This window comes from Equus caballus, chromosome 18 (assembly GCF_041296265.1).
Source record: "Equus caballus isolate H_3958 breed thoroughbred chromosome 18, TB-T2T, whole genome shotgun sequence".
NCBI lineage: Eukaryota > Metazoa > Chordata > Mammalia > Perissodactyla > Equidae > Equus > Equus caballus.
In genome coordinates, this window is record NC_091701.1 from 26,822,015 (window position 1) to 26,843,457 (window position 21,443).

The window sequence follows — 21,443 nt, forward strand, 5'->3', positions numbered from 1 at the left end:
TCTCTTTACCCAAATTTTCCTCCTTTTGTGACTTTTGCCATGTATCAAACCGTAACAGTTACACCCCAGTGGTTAGAAATGAAAGTACAGGGAGCATAGGGGGATCCCAAACTGCCCTACTTCTTTCTCCTGAGTGACTCTATTCTTCAGTCACATGGGATTCAGAAAGCTTCCTAAACGTTTTGACAGTTCAACTTCAGTGTGATCCTTTAGATTGCTCCGAATCTGAGATATTATTTTAAATATATTCCCATTTGCAGCAACCAAGATGCCAAGGATCAAGATGGCTTCTTCCGGTCAAATAATGAAACCTGTTTTTTATCTTGGCGGCTGAAATAATCAGCTCTGCTCTTATGCCAGTTACTTCAGTTCCTTCTGATGGGTCTTATTATCTGTAAAGGAGGGAACTGGGATAGATCAGGTTGGGAAGGTTTTTCTTGTGAAGGGCCAGACAGGAGATATATTAAACTATGAGAGCTATACTGTCTCTGAGGCAAATGCTCGACTCGGCCATTGTAGTGGCAGAGCAGTGACAGACACACATACGTGGAGGAGTGTGACTATGTTCTAATCAAACTTTGTTTACACAGTTTGCCTAACTCTGGATTAGGTGACTCTCTAAAGACTCAGAGTATTCTAGCATTCTTTTAGTCAGTCTTAGTTTTAGTTTGATCTCTAACTAGCAATCTTAACGCTATTGGATTTAAATTGCTGCTATTTAATCTAATTAATTCTAATTAGAGTAATAACCTCTATTAATTTACCTTTTTAATACATCATACTTAGGCAGATCAGTTTTTAAAAGGCCTTTTTCCCCTCCTAAGAGAGGTCACTTGACCTAATAATCCTAGTGCTAAAAGTCATCTTCATAGGTCATTTCATTCATGTTTCTGCCTTTGGTGACATTACAATTATGAGCCATTCAAATATTGTTTTCCTCTCATTGGCATGGTCTCATAATAGAAAAGCAAAGATGGGGCAGAACAAGGATTGCTGCCTTGGCATCGGGAGGGCGTAGATGGGGCCCAGAAAAGCTTCAAGAAGAGGCGTTTTTACCTCGTTTCTAAGAGCTGTGGTGTTTGGTAGGCTGCAAAGGAGGTGGGAGCAGGGGAGACAGAAACTGCAGGCAAAGGGGAAAGGTGCCAGGATTTTAGGTCCAAAAAGTTTCTCTTAAATATCTCAGAAATTTTAGGAATAAACATTTGTAAGTCTTATTTTTTCTTCCTACTACTTTACTGTCATTAAAAAAAAAATCTATGAAGGACACTTTTTAAGGTATTTTCTATAAGAATGACATGATATTAATTTTTCAGAACTGCAGTTAATCCCTGGGGTCAATGGATTCCGAATTTCCAATCCTCCCATTTTGCTGGTCTGTTCCTTACACGCTAGTTTAGAGGTAAGAGATCTATGCTCCAACTTTCCCATACCTTTACCTTTTTCTTTACCTGATTGTGACATGTTGTAGTACTATCTTTCTCTGCTATACAGCAAGATTATAAGTGTGCACGTGCATGACCAGTGGGCAAAGGGCAGTGTTCTCCTTTAGGTCAGTGACCCTGGGCAAACTGTCACTTTTTAATTTATTTCTCCAGCCCCTACCACAGTGCATGGCACATTGTGGGCCCTTAAGAAATGTTGAATGGAAGTGGCCTGGGGAGATGTATTTTTAGTTCCACTTAGAATTTGTGTGAACTTGAAGAAGTTATTTAATCTTCTGTTGGTCTCTCTATATACAAAAAGAAGGATACAATATTTAATTCTTGATTAATTCACTCATTCAGCATTTGTTTATTAAGAAAGTACTATGTGCCAGACCTTGTGATTACTCGGAACTCTGTTGCTTCTAGTTAGTTCTGTGAGTCAATGAACTAACAAAATGCCATGTGACAAAACTATAGCAAACCTTACTTTAAGGGGGAAAAAAACAAACTATGAATAGTCAGAGTAAACCAAAGATTGAGCAACATTTTCTCATGAGGTAGGATGGGTTTTTTTTAACTAGAGTTACTACGCCTTTATATCCGTGTATAATCTCTACTGTTACTGGCTCAATATTTTTCTTCATAGTTCATTCATATTTTTACTTAAAGTTAATCTCACCCTAAATAATAAGATCCAAGTAATCAATTTATTTTTCTAGATATGTATATCTATCTATCTGTTTATTTCTATATATCTAGGTACTTATCTATATCTATCTATCTAACTAAGTATTTGGATAGTAATTTCAGGTTGAGACTAAATTTATTTAAATATATAGTTAATAACTATATACAATTTAATAATATTAATAAAATATATTTTATATACCTACATTTAAATGAAATATATTTTAAGTAAATATACATATATAGCTCTAATAGCGATTTTAAATATATAGCTATTCAAATAAAAGTTTACTTTTTTTTTAAAGCCTCTTCGAATAATCTAGTTTATAATATTTTAGGAAATTCTGTTGTGGAGTATTCCATTATGAGTGACTGAATAAAAACTTCCAAAATCTCTTCTAAACCTAATATTCTAGGATTCTGTGAACACTTGTAGCAGTTTCTCATTTTGGCCACTGGACGGCAGCGTCAAGTTCACTGTTTGTATACAAATTCGCCACCAATGGCAATCAACTCACTTCATTCCATTCCAATTTAAAGAACACCTACTCAGTTTGACCACTAGATGGAGCTTGTGCTGTTTTCACTTTTGGCGGATCTCTCTTTTTTTTTTTTGTTTTTTTTGTTTTTTTTAAAGTTGAAACAGACCCAGTGATAAGATTTTTCAGGCAGTGATACATTTCTTTGAAAGTTTTTCTTTTTGCTGGGGGTGGGGGAAGAATCTGCTTAGCAATTCAGATAATGATATTTGAATTGTTTTTGTAATATCCATTCAGAGACACACTTCTGTTAAACATTAAAACAAAAGAAAGTTTTGCTTACTCTGCAAGTTTAAACCAGGGAGAAGGTGAGTTTCAACATGAAAGAAAGGCACCAAGGCATACCTCCGAAAGAACTAGTACTGAAAGTTATTTCCTCTGTGGTTCCTTATCTTTGCAAATGACTTCTCAGCCATATCAGAGATTTTCTCTCAGACTCTCTCACCTTGCAGCGTGCCCTACAGAGGGCTGCCTGTTCTTCCAGCGTTCAGCCCTGCTGCCATGGGAAGAGTCAGATTCTTATTTTCCCTCCCACGAGGTTCGTACCACACTGTATTATAGTCACCTAGACAAGGTTTTTATTCTCAGCTGGAATCTGAAGTCTGATTTATCTTTTCGTTTGATATCTAAACTTAAACCTAGCAAAGGACCCTGAAAGCCACGAGAAGAGGGGTATACACTTGTCTGGAGCTTCTTATCACTTGTGTATTTCTCTAGAGTCCCTTGGAAATACCTTACTTATGTCATTCACTGTTGAGGCTGTGTTCTAAGTAACTTTAGGTTAATCAAATCTTATATTGAAGAAAGTGTTTTCCAAAATTCTTCCTCCACATTATAATTTTCAAAATTCTGAAATTGCAAAATAATTCATTTCATTGTTTCCCATTCTCTCACTGTTAAAATCTTCTACTTTCTAGATGTTTCTGAGTTTGCCATGTGAACAAACATCAGTGAGTTAAACATGTTGGTACTTACCCTCTTTGTTTAAAAGTTATTGCATATAAGAGATAGGTCATTGAAGTTTGAATAATTGAAAGAAAGAAATACATGAATCAAACTACCTTTCTCTGTCGTCTCTACTTCCCTTTTGAAAAATTTTCTATATAGTCAAATACCAACTGGAGGAAAGATTCTATACTTACGAATCAATGTACATGGTTATGAACTCAGATTTGCAATACGAGTTTTTTAAAAAGATTAATATGGTTTGTTTACAATTACATGTGCATTGGATTGATGCCATTCAGAATAACACCTTATAATCAGTTTCAAACTGTCTTTTCTTTATACTGTTGCCTTTAATCACTTACACAATAATTTTTAAAATATTGTGGATCAAGGGAAAGAACACTAGGGTAGGAACCAGGAGGCAAATACTCCATCCCTCATGGGGACACTGAGTGTGACCTTAAATGAGTGACAACTACTCTTGAATTTACTTGCCTCAATTTTTAAATGAAGATATTGGGACCAGATTACTTCAGAGGTCCTCTCAATTTTCCAAGTACTAACTTGAAATTAAACAATACTTACACTGTGTTTTGAAAGTCCTATTTGTAGGTGGCAATCAGTAGACAATTTTTAGACCCATTCAGTACAAGAATAATCATCTTCAAAATACAAAATTAGAGCATTCAATTAAAGTACACAGCAAGTCAGAAGAAATGTACAAAGTGTTTCCTTAGGAAGTTATTAGGGAGCCAATGCTTTGCTCTCGTTTTGCTCAGTAAGAAAAAAAACAGGTCATTGAATCTTTGCCAAAAGTTCTGTTGTAAACTGAATATTTTCAAACTATACTTTTCATATTTCTAATTTTGAGAAATTGTCCTTTTTCAGTACAGAATGCATAGGAATAATAAGAAACAAAACAGAGGATACTTATTCTAGTTCCCTGTCAACTCCTATTAGCTCCTCAATTTTTTTTTTTGGTGAGGAAGATTGTCCCTGAGCTAGCTTCTGTGCCAATCTTCCTCTATTTTATGTGGGATACCGCCACAGCGTGGCTTGATGAGTGATGCTAGGTCTGTGCCCAGGATCTACACCTGCAAACTCTGCACCCCCGAAGTAGAATGCATGAACTTAACCACTACACCACCAGGCTGGCCCCTCAATATTTTCATGTGAGGCTTCAGAAGAGACTTCACACTCTGTGAGAAGAATGTAAGAGTATCTCAGAATTCAGCTGCCCTTACTGTGGTTATAATGTGGAAAATAGCTTTATATTTAAAAGTTATTTTATTATTAACAAAGAGTAACAGTATGTTACAATTGAGATATTGGCATTAAAAAAAATTGGTTTCTAGTTATGAAAAGAAATCCGCAAGAGCAAAACCTTCTTTAAAACAAAATTATAAACTTAAGTAATATTCCCCAAAGTCTTACCAACGTATGAATACAAATGAAATATCGTTAAAAGTACTACTTCACACATTGCTCCTATCTGCATCTTCTGGGGCCCTTAACAAAATCAGAACATTTCCCAGAATTATTTACTAATGAAATTTTCCTTGAATTATTATTGATCCCTAAAGAGAAGCCTGAAAAGCTTTCCTCTCCTATTCTTCTATTCCGAACCTGACAGTCAAACCCCTCGCTGGTGGGCTGCATCTTGCCTGTCCTGCTCCTGCCCTGGGTGAGAATGTGGGCTCTTGGACCGGGCTCTCTTGAGTCATCATTGTGTCAGATCCACTTACATTTTGTTTTACACCAGGAAAGGAAAAGATGGCTTCTACCCAACTCCAGGATACGGGGGTTTCCTGAGGCCTCCAGCAGTACTGTGGGCACTGCCGATCTCAGACGCTGTCTGAAACAGAGACATCAGCTTCAACCTGCTGCTGAGCCTCCTTCCAGGCTGCAGACATAGTCTGTGAGGTCTGCTTGGGGAGAAAGACAGATGCTCTTCTGTCCTCTGTTTCTCCTCTCTTCTTTAGAAGCTATTACCTTCAATGAAATGCCCATCCTCTCCTTTAGCCAAATCCACAGCCTCCATGCAAATGCAGGTCAAGAAAATCTATGACCAAATGGTTTGAGCCCCATTAGTATGCCTACCCACACATGCCACAGGCAGATACAGAAATAACTATTTTCATAGACTTCACAAAGTCTAGCTATCACTAAATGACCCCATCTTTGCTTTGTGGCATAACACGACACAGAAAAGGGACATTTAGAGGCATGTCAGTGCATCATGTTCTGTTTGCAGTTCATTCAATTCTTATACGTAGGATATATTTTTAAACTCTACTTGACCTTAAGAGATAAGCTAGCAAACATATCTGTTCTGACCTCTAATGTTCCAGCACCAGTTATTGTGTGCCCTTGTCACTCATCTTACTATAAGACACCTCAGGCAGCAAATAGCACCAGTGTTGGAGTTTAACAGGGAAAAAAAATGATGAAAGAAGAAAGAAAGCCCAATGCTTCAGTACTAATAAATGTATTACCTAACATTTTTGCTTCCTTATCCTATAAAACTTAGCAATATTTTTTAACTGTTTGTTTTGTTACTATTAAACTAGAAGAGATGAATTGGCAAGGCAATTATAAATAGTATTAGTAACACTGCCTTCCACATATGCAGCATGTTTAGCTTTTTTCTACTGTTTTGTGGATCAAACAAACTTTACATTGGAATAGAAGAAAGCCTTCTTGATTATGGATGGTATATGATAGTTTTGAGGAAATGTTTGAATTTTATGATATTTAAGTACCTTTATTAAAGTATGTTTTATCTATACTAATTATGCTAAGCTAATTTAAAATAACTCCGAAGGAACGTTTTTGTTGCTGTCAGTGCCATCAAGTGAATTCCAACTCCTAGTAAACCTGTATATAGCAGAGTGGAACCCTGCCCGGTCTTTTTGCACCATCCTCTTACCTTCTGGCGCTGTATCAGACAATGCTCCAGTGCTATTTATAAGGTTTTCATGGCCAGTGTTTTTGGAAGTGGGTGCCAGGTCCTTCTTCCTAGTCTGTCTTAGTCAGGAAGCTCCACTGAAACCTGTCCACCATGGGTGACCCTGCTGGTATTTGAAATCCCAGTGGCATAGCTTTCAGCATCACAGCAACACACAGTCACCGCAGTATGACAATCAACAGATGGGTGGTGTGATTCCTGAACAGGAGATGAACCTGGGCCGTGGCGATGATAGCACCGAATCTCAACCACTAGACCACCAGGGCTGGCTAAAGAAACACTATATTAACTTACTTTTTTCTTCTTTTGCAAGTATTGTTTATTGACATTTGTATAGTTTTTCTGTCATGGAAACTCTGCATTCAGTTTTTCATGGCAAAGCATTTAAAAGAGGACATGTTTTTACAAAAAGATGATCTAAAATGGGTTGTTCGTTGCAAAGGTCAAAAGTAGGCATTTCCTCTTTTATGTGTGACTTACAGTTAATTTTTGCTTCTTTGTAAATCAGCAAGACACTGTTGATCTGATTGTTTCTCATTCTGAAGATCTTTAGGCAAGCAACTATGAAAGCATTGAGGAGAAAATCTATTTTGCTAACTGGTTATCTGGAATATATGATCAAGCACTACTATAGCAAAGACAAAGCAGACACCAGGAAACCTATCGTGAGCATCATTACTCCATCCCGTATAGAGGAGCGCGGCTGCCAGCTAACTCTAACATTTTCTGCTCCAATGACATATGTATTCCAAAACCTAGAAAAGAGAGGAGTGGTTGTAAGTATCCCTCTTGCTTCGCTACCAGGTTTGTCGGTGGCTTGCATAGTTGGCGTAAACTTTGGGTTCTGTGGTTTATTCACTGCTGCATGTTATTTCACATCGATCAGTCAGGGAGGGTAAATTAACTGCCACCTGAGTACTCAGTACTATGCTAATTTAAGGACCTAGAGATGTGTCATTTGTGATAAAACACAAGAAAACACAAATTTTGGATATAAGACACAGTGTTATGTGATTTATTCGTTCTTTTCTTTACAGTTTGAACAGAAAGAATGGTTTCATCATAATCAATTAGGACATGTTTTCACTAGTTTTTACTAGTGAAAGCCCCAATATATATTTATTGAGTAGGTAAAATCAATATAGTGGAGTGGGAAAAAGAAGGCAGTTTTATTTAGTTGTTTGATTGAACTAAGTCAAAAAAGGTCTGCAGACATATCTCAGGAACGTTAACATTGTATGGAATAAATTTCTTTAGCTGCTAGCCCTAAGTAGTCTTCTTAGTCTCTTGAAGAGAACTAATAAGTGCCAATGGAATAATTTCAGGAAAAAATGGTAACAATGTCTCTATTTCCAGTGATAATGTAATTTAGGAACTGCTTCATTCGTGCAGTCCTCCAAAACTGTAGGAGTAGTCACCCCAGATTCCAGAGACACAAATCAGAATGTCAGCATTTCAAATTAAGATCTACTGTTTCCAAGCTGTGTGCTCCTGGGAAAATTGGTGGACAGCTATTGGCTTGAGATTTCTCAGCTGTATTTTGGGTGCAAAACTATTGAGCTCAAAAAGTTGTTATGGGAGTTAAATGGACCAGCGTATGTAAACTATTTGCTATGTTGCTGAACCTACAGTGGGTATTTCTTAAAGATAGTCACGGGCATCTTCAGGCTAGGCCAAATTATCTGGCCTGTTTTCTATTTCATGACATTTTGGCATTCCCAGGGGTGTAGACGACTCCTTACCTGCAAGATTAGGGATTAGAGAACTAAATATAAGGATAATTGACTAAAACTCTCCAGATCACTGTGAGGTTCTCATTCACTTAAATATGTCCGAGATTCCAGTCTCTCCAGGGTCTCCCCACAAATAGATGTGTATGTGATCTACTGAATGTTTAAAGGAGATGACTGCTGAGTGGACTTCAGGAAAGGACATTGGATATTCATGTAACAATCCATTAATATTTAACTTACTCTTAAGAAGAGAGTTTCAAATAATATAGAAACATTATGTTTTACTCAAAGTGATACAAATTTGCTTATCTATTAAGTTTTAGAAAAATCCCATGACAGCTTTATGTAAGTTTATCTTGAATGTAAATTTTTATTATGTGAATAATGCTAACATTATCGTGGCTTCATTTTTTGCCCCCACAGTGTGACAAGCGGGAACCAGATGGCATCCGAGTAGCTCCAGTTCCTCTCTACAATTCCTTCCATGATGTCTACAAATTTATCAATCTGCTCATTTCTGTACTTGACTCTGCAGAAACGAAAGAGTAGCTGTGTTTTCTAGAACAGCTTAAGTAAATAATACTGAAAGTTGCTGTGGCTATTTTATTATTATTCAAATTTTAATTATTGAAAGCATTCAAAATGACTTCACATAACTGGCAATGAATTGTATATTTTACAGAAAAATCTATTATAATTTTTTAAGCATCTGTGGCCCTGAGGAGTCCACATAGCTGCCCAATTTCTCGCTGTTTGGTGGATTAAAGTCTTCTTTGGTCCCAGTATTATGTACACAGTCTTGGTAGCTGTCACGTTTCACACTCAGTGAAATGTTGTTGTTGGTTTAACTTATAATTTGACTGATAACTTCATAATATGTGGAAATTTTGTATTGATTTGGGGAATATTACTTTAGCTTTAATTTACTGAAGTTTCTTATCAGCACTATAGTTGAACAGTTTGGTATATGTATGATTTTACCATGTTCATCCAATTCCAATCTAAGGAACAGGAATACATTTTCTAGGGAAGTGGCTTTCAAATATTTTTGGCCACAATCCACACTAAGAAATATATTTAATATCGGAGACCAATATTTATTTCATCAATTCTAATACACAATTTTTTATCATATTTTAGCATCTGTGAAAGAAGAAATATCTTTCAATTTTCAATCAACAGCTCCTTACCATTGCCATTGCCCATTTTTTCACGTTACTATCTCTGACATTAGCATGGTGCTCACAGTAAATAGCATCTTAGATCCAATTTTTAAAAAAAAGGTGTATGTAGCTAAAACAAAAGTTTCATAAAGTATTTGCCTGTGCTCTGATATTTATTATTCTATTTTATCTCACTACAACAAATCTTGGTTGAAACTCGTTAAATTGATTTTTCCACTCACTCTTGGGTCCTAATCCATTTTTCAAGAATACCTTTTATTTAATGTTATCATAATCTCTTGGTTTTTTTAATGGGAATTTTCACTGATAAGACTTTAAAATAGTGAAATAAATCACCCCAAGATACTTGCAATTGAAGATTAAAATTAGGAAATTAGTACTTCATCTCTCAACCTCTGTCCCAAATCTATGACCTTTCTTATCTGCTAAGAAGCCTACAGTTAGGCTCAGCGTGTTGAACTTCCTTAGTTTCAGCTGTTGATGTCAAAATCACTATTCATGAATTTGCAAAATATTCTGTTTTTGTACATAAGCAGCAAGGAAGAGTGACTACGTCATAATTATTGCCTCTGATGAAACCAATTTGAATGAAGTAAACTTCGACAACCACTTTGGATGGTGGAGTTAAATAAAAAGATGCAGAACTTCAACACCAACACCAGTAACTACTGATATTTATCAAGTACTTGCCATGACCATGTATTGTGCTACTCTATTTATATGTTAGCTCACTTAACTGAGTGAGCTAACATAATTGCATAATTGCTATAGCAAAACTTCCCACTCCAACTTTTGACAAAACTCATCTTCATAGATGGAAAAGTTCTCAAAACCTTAAAACTTGACTATACAGGACTACATGTAGAAGGAATCGAATTTTTTTTCCCCTTTTGATGAGGAGGATTGGCCCTGACCTAACATCTGTTGCCAACCTTCCTGTATTTTTTTATGTGGGATGCTGCCACAGTGTGGCTTGACAAGCAGTGCTAGGTCTGCACCCAGGATCCCAACCCAAAACTCCAGGCCACCAAGGTGGACTGTGTGACCTCAACCACTACGCCACCAGGCCAGCCCCAGCAGGAAGCATTTTTGAACCTCACAATGGTAAACAAAACAGACGTGGTTTCAGCTCTCATGGAACATGCAGTTTAGGGCAAGAAACAGATAGTTAACGTAGAAACACCCAAGTAAATATATAATTAGAAACAATGACTTCTATGAAAGACAAACAGATTATCCTATGAAAGAAAAATCTCAGGAGTCATAATTAGATGGTAGAGTTAGGGAAGGTGTATGAAGATTCTTATAAGTTTAAATTATAAAATATTTCATGCTAATCACATTAAAATTACATCAAATTATATATACAAACCATTCAAAGCATGATCAGCACTGTGACCTTGTCACCCAGGTTAAGAAACAGAGCATTAGAAGCTCCCTTTCTCCCAGCTTGCATGCCCCTGTCTCCCCAAATCTAGAGATAATCACCAAAGCATATTTTGTGCTAATCATTCCCTTATTTCTTTAAAGTTCTACACCTGTGTATGTACCCATAAGAGCATATTAGCTAATTATGCCTGTATGTGAACTTTATATAAATGTGATAATGCTGTATATATTTTTCTGCTTCTTTTGCTCAGCATCGTATTTTTTGAGAATCATCCATTTGTTGCATATAGCTTTTCATTTATTTTCATTGCTGCTTAGTGTTCTATTATATAATTGGAGTTATTCACTCTGCTAGTGAACATTTAAGTTCTTCCAAATATTTTTAATACTGCAACAATGCTGCTATTGATAATCTTAGTACACAAGTTCCAAAGTTAGTCTAGGACATAGAACTGTAAAAATGCTGGGTCAGGGGGCACACACACGTGTTCAACGTTACTATGTAATATCAAACTCTTTTCAAAAGTGGTTGTACCAGTTTCCACTCCATCCAGTAGGAAATGAGAATTCCCTGGCTCCAAATCCTTGCCAATAGTAACTACTGATTGTCTCTGTCATGTATGTGTGTTAAAATAACCAGAGGGATTATTAAAATAACAGAGAATAAGTGTAAAGCCTCCACACAAGTAAAAGGAAAAAAACCAGAATGAGGACACACACATGCACACGCGCGCGTGCACACACACACACACACACACACACACTGCAGATTATGCTTCTGAAACCAACCTTAATCTGTGGGTTAAGCCAAGATTAGAATTTTATCTGCCTCTTATATGCTTGCCCAGCATTTTCCGTTTCCATGGTCTCCTTTATTCCCTCCTTCACAGGTTTTTCCTGGTGAGCATTCCTTCAATAAAACATCATTATCCAAATCTCTGTCTCAAGCTCTGTTTCTATGGGACTCAATCTAAGAGAGTATTTCCTTTATCTAGTCTTAATAATCATAAGTATTTTGTGTTCTATATCTAATACCTGATGAATTTACAGCTCTGCTTCTGTTGGTTTTCACATACAATGTCTTGTTTCCTTGTGTATGTTTAATTGTTAACTTGAACTGCTCATTTATCTTGACCCTTTTGGAATCCTTTGACAACTGAGTTAAAGTGTGTTTTTCCAAAGACATTCTTGTTTGCTTTTGCCAGTTGGCCAGGGTCTCTTCTGACACAAGAACATTTAAAATTGTTGTTTTCAGATGAATATTTTGTATTTCAGATGAGTTCACGTTTTCACATGAAGAGCATGAAACTGATAATGTGAATCTATGCGAGGGCCAATTTATAGTTACCAATTTTCAGAAGACATTAATTTTTCTTGTTGACCCTGTCTGTATTCTTTGGTTGTCAGCATTATGTAGGGCTCTCCTGTCAGCTTATTTATCTTGGCCAGTCCTAGGCTTGATCCATGTCCCATTCAGTTATCAACACTGAAGTTCAATGGCCAGGATTTGGCAGAAAATCTTAGAATGAAAGTCGTGCTTTGATCCCAAGTGTACTTTGATCCTTGCTTCCTTCCCAGGTTCCTGCTTTTATTTTGGAGTTCTGAGAATTTCTTACTTTTGGGCCATGTCATTTTAAAAGGCTTTTTGTTGTTGTTGTTTTTAATTGTTTTCTGGTATCTAATCCCCCACAACATGCTAAACTGCCAGGAAATGTTTTATGACTGAAAACAAAAAATATTGTGTAGTTACAGGTTTCGTAAGTAGAATATGTGAAAAATGAAATATGCTTTCTCAATAACTCATGTACATTCATATAAATAACAGTTCTTTTCCAGTGATGCCCTTGGGAGCTATTGTAATACATAGGGCTGTTTGTTTAACACTAAGTTATACTTACTATACAAAACTGAACAGAGAAAAGCCTGGGTGTGAGTCAATAACTTAATTGCAAATTAAATAAATGAATTTTTCTACAGCTATTTTCTACTCAATAACTTACTACTTACTCTTGAGTGCGAAACTATATGGGTTTACATTTAAATTGTGTTATGTCTTTGTTTCATAAACTGAAGTTGCTAGAATATTGATTTTTAAGTAAACGGATTTTTGCATGACCTTAGGAAAGAAACTGGCAAACACCCTGGAAGCATCACATCATAAAGCATACATGGAAATCAGTAGATTAGGGCACCCTGTTACTCAGATGATGGAGTTGATGCTTGTGTGGGCCATTAGCATCTACATTATGTTTTTGGGAAAGATACCTGATATGTTCCCTGCCCTCTAGTAATATTATTATTATTATTATTTTGAGGAAGATTAGCCCTGAGCTAACATCTGCCGCCAATCCTCCTCTTTTTGCTGAGGAAGACTGGCCCTTAGCTAACATCCATGCCCATCTTCCTCTACTTTATATGTGGGATGTCTGCCACAGCATGGCTTACCAAGCAGTGCTATATAGTCCACACCCAGGATCTCACCCAGCAAACCCCAGGCTGCCAAAGCAGAATGCATGAATTTAACTGCTGTGCCACTGGGCCAGCCCCTAGTAATATTATTTTTAATCTCAGCAAGATGTAGTCTCAAAGAACGAAATAATAAAGAGGATCATTATGACCTAATGGATTTAAACATTTCTGACGCCATCTTTGTTTTATTGCAATTAGTATTTTTGTGAACACTCTAGTTTTCCAATTTTTTACTCTTTAAGGTGGCTCCTGAGTCTTTTTGACATTACCTCAACTGTTTTTTGATAGCTTAATTGCTTTAGTTTTGACGAGATGTAGGCTTACCTTGTAATATACATCAAATTTGACATCAGTGATTTCTCTGAGAATATTCAGTTCCTTTTCGAAGAAAACGGTATTTAGAAACCATAATCTTAACAGTAAGAGTGCTCATTATAATTGGGTTGATCATCGTTTCCAGCACTTTCAGTTAACAGAGTTAGGAAATACAGGTTTTTAAAGAAAAATTATGTCTTTACTTCATATTCGTATTTTAAATTTAATTTAGGATAACAGGATGTTTTAATTGAACTTAATTGATTTTATATTTATATCTCATGCTGAAAATTTTGGTTCTAGTAGTATTAATTACTGGTTTTATCAGATATGATATATACTACCATTATCATATGTATATATATAGTTTTAGAATTAATAATATGAAAGCTATTATGAACAATCTGATTAGAACAGCTTAAGATTATTTTGAAGATTTTTTTTCCTAGTCCTTAGAATACATCTCACCAGGAATAGAAAGTCAAATTACTGTGCTTTAAAGCCACTTGTAGTAACTTTTCTCTGTATGGTTACACCACCAAATTACATACATGCTTAGGTTTGGCACTTTGGAAATTTTTTTCAATATTTACAAATATCTTTTTAAATTTTAAAATTCATTTCAGAATTGTGTAAGACAGATAATTTCAACTTCAAATCTTCAAAGCAAGATATACTCGAAAAGTCTAGATTCTGCTCCTACCTCTTCACCATCATCCCTCCCACTATCTATGCATATATTTTTCATGTTTTGGTTTATTTTTCTGTTTATATATATATATATATATATATATATAAAGTAATAGAAGAAATGTCTCTATATAAAATATAAAATATAGGTAAATATATATATGTGTGTGGTGTGTGTGTGTATGTATATATACACACACACACATTTCTCTCCTTTCTTAGATATAAGAAATAGAATAGCATATTATAAATACTTTCTTCCACTATAGAAAAACATTTCTTTATAGAAAATTACAGTTAATCCTTAAGGAAAGAATAATAATTAGAAAATAGTTGTTTTCAACTCAACTGAATAATTGATTCAGGAAAAGATCAAACTTCAAAGAAAGGTTGATGAGAAGCTACATAGTGAGAGCATCTGATTGTTGCCCTCTAAACTCTGATCAGCACTAGTTCCACTAAAGCTGGAACAACCTGTCTACATCCCTGATGTGATGAAATATGAGGTAGACAACATTTCTTATGTGGAATAATCAGGAAATAATAAATCTGAATTCAATCAAGCTTTTAGGCTATTTTCCAGTCTATAAAACCATGAGGAATAGAGAAATAAGTTAAATGACCCTCAAAAGAAGCAAATACAGGGCATTCTACGTGGTAGCTCATCGAGTTTCTTCAACAAGTCAATGGTGTGAATAAAATAGGGAACACGTGAGGGAGAAGGGACCATCCTGAATTTTTATGAGACTGAAGAGACATAACAAGCAAATGTAACATATGGACTTAGTTTGGATCTTGATTCAAAGACCAAATATAAAAATATATACGTTGAAAACATTTGAATGACAAGGATTTTTATTCAGTTTTTTAGCTGTGATAACTGTACTATAGATATAAGCAGATATTTTTACTTCTAGATATATATACCAAGTACATAGGAATGAAACGATATGAAGTCTGGAATTTGCTTTAAAATTCATCTGCCAAAAAAAAAAAAAAAACATGATGACAGACAAGTTACCACAAACTGTGGCTTAAAACAACAGACATTTATTAACTCACAATTCTGTAGGTTAGAAATTCAACATGTATCTCATTAGACCAAACTCAAGGTTGTGGCAGGGTACATTCCTTTCTGAAGGTTCTAGAAGAAAATCCATTTCCTTGCCTTTTGCAGCTTCTAGAGGCTGCCCATATTCTCTGGCTCTGGTCCCCTTCCTCCTTCTTCAAAGCTAGCAATGTTGCAGCTCTCTGGTCATTCTCTCATAGTGACAGATTCCTCTGACTCTACTCTTATGACTCCCTCTCCTCTTTTAAGGGCCTTTGTGATTACATTGGAATCAATTAGGTAATCCTGGAGTATCTCCCTCTCTTACAGCCAATAGATTAGCGACCTTATTCCATCTGCTATCATAATTCCCCTCTCCCGTATACTGTAAAATACTCAGGTGTCTGAAGCTTAGGATGTGGACATCTTTGGAGCCTATTATTCTTCCTACCATCGGAAGAAAGGATGAGTGGAAGGAAGGAAAGAAGGAAGATAGGAAAGAAGAAAAGAAGGAAGGAAGAAGAAAAAAGTATGACAAAATCTTGATAAGCTTTAAAACCAAGTGATAATATTTGGGATTCTCTGTACTTTTGTTAATGCTTGAAAATTAAGAAAAAAACAATAAATGATATCTTAGACAAGAATCCAGGATACTTGCCTCAAAAGCCATAATTTCAATCACATCATGTGTGCGATCTTTCCCACCACATATCCTCATGAAGGAAACATCCCTTCTGCCTCTACATGTCTAAAAATTGTGTTTATAATTTCCTTATGATGGATTTTGAAAGGAATATTACATTTGTGTATGTATCTTTTTTCCCTACCTTAATGTAACTTGCTTAGTGACGTGGTTAATATTTTGTTTTTCTTTGTATGCCCCTCAGTTCTTACCTCTGTGCTGAATATATAGTTAGCCCATTATAAGCAGATAGTTAGTGAGAAATGTGCAATTCTAACACATCATGCATGTTGTTCACATTTATCTTGAGGCCACTCCTGTGACCTTTGTCTCCAAAGAGTAGCTGATAAAGGATCCTTTACTGTTGAATTTGTTCAGACCTGAGCTCATTACAATATGTCAGAAACATATAAAATATTTAGAACAGGGCTGGCCCCTTGGCATAGCGGTTAAGTTCACACCATCTGCTTTGGTGGCCCAGGGTTCACCAATTCAGATCCCAGGAGCAGACCTATGCACCACTTATTAAGCCATGCTGCGGCAGGCGTCCCACATATAAAATAGAGGAAGACGGGCACAGATGTTAGCTCAGGGCCAATCTTCCTCAAAAAAAAATTTTTTTAGAGTACCCAGCTTAGATAGATACCAATTTTCCATAGGTAGAAACTCAATTTTTATCCTTTCATCCAATTTGGAGGTAGTTCTAAATTTCTCAGAATCAAGGTCATCTAACATACTGGTTATGTGTTTACCATCTCATTGCAGCTTCTTTTCCTTAAAAGGACATCAAAGACCCTCTCCCAGGGCCCTACCTAGGACCAAAGTTGAGACTGACTTAACTGTCCTAAGTCAGATGAGAATAATGCTTTAAAGTATGGCTTCTCATGAATGACAAGCTAACTAGCATTGGATTCCTGGGCCCCAGTTGAAATTTCGATTGCATATACTCGCAATATTATTTTAGGTGAAAAGAACTTCATTTTTGTGCCAATATTTACTAAACAGAGGTCTTAATTTTCTCTTTCCAAGTATGTAGGAGCTTCACTTCATGCAGCTCTCCATGCATTCTATTGTGTTAAAACAGCAAGCTTGTCAAGAATGGAGACATTGCAATGATATATGCCGAGTCTGTGGGAGACATTTTCTCTATGGGTTAAAGTAAGTAGTTGGATCAAAGTCAGGACATAGATGCTACAGCTGGTCTGGGAAAAAATGGCAATTAAGAGGAAAAAAAAGAACAGAAAGAGAGAATCACAGACAGTCTTTTTTTAGAAGGCAACAACAGAACCAGACTGTTTGAAACGGGTAACTGACTCCAAATGTCACATTTTTCACTGAATTCTAAATAATATTGCCTTTTTATAACTGTTACTTGATTGTATTGATGGCCATATGAACTTATAGCAAACTTATTACATATATTTTTATACGTTATATTTGTTATCTTTTCCTTTCTTATGTTTATTCTCTCAACAATACTTAAGAGAATTGAAGAAAAACACGTTAAAGGTTAGTGAATACTTCCGTTGAATGGCTTTCAGTCGAGTCAAAGGTGGTATGTGCATTATGATGGATCCATGCACTTCTGTGCAGTTCAGCATCCGGTACCTGTGTCTTTACCTACCCATTAGAAAATTTCATCTTCTTCAAAGATTTAAATCTATTCTTGAGTCAGAGAAAGTAAACACAGAATAAGAAAACAATGTTTTACAGTACTTTTTCTGGGAAAGTTGTATAACTTACAATCATTTTAGGGGAGCAAAATTACAGTATTCTAATCTGTATTTCCAGGTGATACTAGTCATCTATCTCACAAAAAATGATAGTAAATGCATAAAAGTGGCATAAACATAGAAATATCCCCCGAAATGAGAAGGGCAAGAGTGTACGAAAGATGTCAACACACTTTCAAAGCTAGAAAGTAAAGGAAACTCACTGAGCAGGATAAAGAAAGCTGAAATATAATTGCCTGCGTGAGAGGGGAGGATACCAAACAGTAGTAATCTGATTCAGGTCAAAGACTCTTTGAAATATTTAGGAATTGGAGGTACCAGTTATTTCTGAAGGCCAGCATGCATGGTGGGATGGGCAACAGGTCGTTGAAAGTCTGTAAAATTAATAATTGGACCCCAAATCCCTTCTTCCAGCTGTGCAAATGGAATATTGCATCTTCCCCATTCACACAAAGGCAAGAGTTTACTTTCTGGAGAGGATAAACTAGTGTAGTTCTAGGCTTAGGGACACGAGGATAACATAAGAGATAGATGAGCAATTTGACTGAAAATAGATTGATTTAGCAAAATTTTGCATTCTAAATGGTGAAAGCCCTAACTCCCTTCTCCCACTTGGCTCCCAAGAAATTTTGTGTGCACTGAGGCTCACATCCACCTCCCCTCCAGCCTGCCTCAGGAATATGATTATAAGTTTCTCTCTGGGAAAACAATCCAGTCCAATTGATAAAAGCTACAATCCTTACATGGGTCTCTTTGTGGTTTAGTGCTGTGCACCAATGAAACAGTTCTGCCCCTTCACAAAATGTTTGCACCTGGTTTTTAGAGTTCCAGTTTTAGAAAGGAATGGACACAATGTATCACCAGACATTCGACAATAACATTTCAAATGCAGGCTAGAATCCAAAAGAACAAACAGGAAACATATAATACAATGGAAGAAAAAAGAGAAAAAGGAAAGAAGCTATAATTAATATCTTCCTAGGGAAAAGGAAAACCATGGAACAAGAAACTACATTAAAAGTTCATAGAGAACAAGAAAAATCTCCTGAAAATTAAGAAATATGGTATCAGAAATAAAAAATGTAAAAGAAATTCTGGAATATCAAATTGAGAAACTATTTTAAAAGTAGAACAAAAAAAATATTAGATAATTAGAAGATTAAAGCAAGAGGTAAACATCTGTCTAACAGTAGTTACAAAATGAGAGAGCAGATAAAACAAAAGGGAGAAATTATCAAGAAATGAAACTCTTCCCACAACAAGATTGTGCTTTCAGAAGAAAAGGCTCAATGAGTACTAAACATAATAAATTTGTTTAAAAAAATGTAAATCACATCACAGGAAAAATGAAAGTCACTGGGGATAAAAAGAAGATTCTAAAAATTTTACAGAGAAAATTGTTACATTAAAAATATCCGCAATCACAGTGATATAGAGATTCTTGCCACCAAATCTGATAGAGAATAATGGAGAATGCTTTTGAAATTTAGATGGAAAATTATTTAATTGAGAATTCTATGGCAAGCCAAACTATCAATTAAATGTGAAGACAGAAGAAAGATATTTTTAGGTGAGCGATGTCTTAGAATGTTTTCTTCCCATGTACTATCTCTCAGAAACTACCAGAAAAGACTGAGTGGCAAAAAATAAATAAATAAGGCAGTAAGATTCCCAAAACGAGCATGAGGAAAAGTCCCATCTCAACAGCAATCCATCAGCCCTAGAGAGGAACCACGCTAGATTGGAGCAAATGCTCAGAGGGCTCCAGGGATGGATACCTACCTCTCTGTCTCTGTCTCTGTCGCTGTCTCTCTGTCTCTGTCTCTCTTTCACACACACACATACATGCTCACAAACTGAATAAATACCTAATGTCTGATATATTTCACCATTTTGAGGAGAGTTTTAAGTTCTGTCAGAACTAATTTGAGGATCCAAATTAGTACAGAGATCACAATATTGGGCAATTGTAAAAGAAAGCAATTATTAACTCTAAAAAGTAGGAATGTACAATAAGAGAAACATTATCAAAGTAAGCCATGTGGTATAGAAGTGATGCTATTTCTCAATTTAATGTTACAAAAAAGCTATGTTCTCAATATATTTTAACATATGTTCCTATTCCTTCATATACACACAACAACAGCTGTAAATAATATTTATGTAGTTATAAACATGAAGACAATGAATATCGATGTAATCTAAATCATGATTTCACTATATTTGGAGGAAGAGGGAAGAAAGAGTGTATTTGTGTGTATGTGTTTACGGGCTGTGGGGAGAGGAAGAGCTATAATAACTAAATCCTCGATTTCCACAGTCAGAAAAAAAATGTTGCAAATTTGAAGACAAAGAAATAACAATAAATTCATATTATTTAAAAATATGGAATTAATATAGGTAGAAACAGCTAAAATCATTGAGAGCTGTGGCCTCTTGGTTAACAGAAATTAAAGTAGGTGTGAATGGGTCAGAGGACTACTGTTTTGGGCATGAGAGTTGAAACATGCAAAGAGGTACACTAAAGGGTTAATTTCAAAGACTGAAATCAAAATGCAGCGTTCAAATATTGACTCTACTACCTTCCAGTCATATGATCTTGCAACTTAAATGCTCAATGCCTTCGTTTCCTTGTTTGTGAAATTAGACAAGAATAGTACTAATTCAAAGGGTTCTCTTACAGATTAAGTAGGTTAATACATGAAATCATTTAAATAATATGTGGCACCCATTAAGAGTACAGGCAGTACAATTTAACTGTTAACTATTTACATGAATTACTTTAATAAAATTGAAAAGAAAGTATCACACATTATGTGATACAAAGAAGGTAGTCAAGAAATAAGAAGAATCATTATATTTAGAAATTAAAAATTGGTAAATAGTCAATAATGAAATAAAGCCATCTTAAACTATAAAAGTACGTTTCTTATTGTCTACTATGTAAACAAGAGCATTTCACTAATCACGAAAGATTAATTTGTATCCATTTTAACTAACAGTATATGAACATATTGCCTGGCTTCTATGGGCTGGCCCAGTGGTGCAGTAGTTGGGTTCACGTCCTCTGTCCATGGCCCAAGGTTCACAGATTTGGATCCTGGGTGCTGACCTATCACCGCTCGTCAAGCCTTACTGTGACAGTGTCCCATATACAAAATAGAAGAAGATTGGCACAGATGTTAGCTCAGTGACCATCTTCCTCAAGCAAAAAGAGGAAGATTGGCAACAGATGTTAGCTCAGGGCCAATCTTGCTCAACAACAACAACAACAAAAAATAGACTTCTAGAAAATCAGAATCTTATTCACTGAAAAGAATGAAGACAGTAAAATTGATTACAAACTAATAATTAATGTTTTTCAGAAGGCTAATTAATACTTATGCTAATATTTCTTCAGTTCTGCTGAACCTTAATCCTATATCTATTTTAGATATGCTCACATCATAGCAGGTATGCCCTCTACATTTCAATTTAATATTAAGAAAATTCTAGATTCTCAACATATTTTAGCACATGTACCTTCTCTTTCATGTATAGTTAATCTAAAATTTCAGCAAGATTGATATTGATTTTTTTCTCTTCAATGTGGGTTAAGGACACAAATTTTTTGCAAAAATCAACTGTGTTTAAA

The 21,443-nt window shown here is 35.6% G+C and overlaps 1 protein-coding gene across 3 annotated transcripts in view; it reads left to right on the plus strand.

Annotated features, from left to right (window-relative positions):
• KYNU (kynureninase) overlaps positions 1–12,053 on the plus strand; it is a 112,904-nt gene extending 100,851 nt beyond the window's left edge. For all 3 annotated transcript variants that reach the window (XM_001490785.5, XM_005601472.4, XM_005601471.4), the window contains 3 exons: positions 1,314–1,399; positions 7,112–7,342; positions 8,723–12,053. In XM_001490785.5, coding sequence (XP_001490835.1) covers positions 1,314–1,399; positions 7,112–7,342; positions 8,723–8,848 — 443 coding nt within the window. In that variant the 3' untranslated portion in view covers positions 8,849–12,053. The remainder of the gene's footprint in view (positions 1–1,313; positions 1,400–7,111; positions 7,343–8,722) is intronic.
• The last annotated feature ends 9,390 nt before the right edge of the window (positions 12,054–21,443 follow it).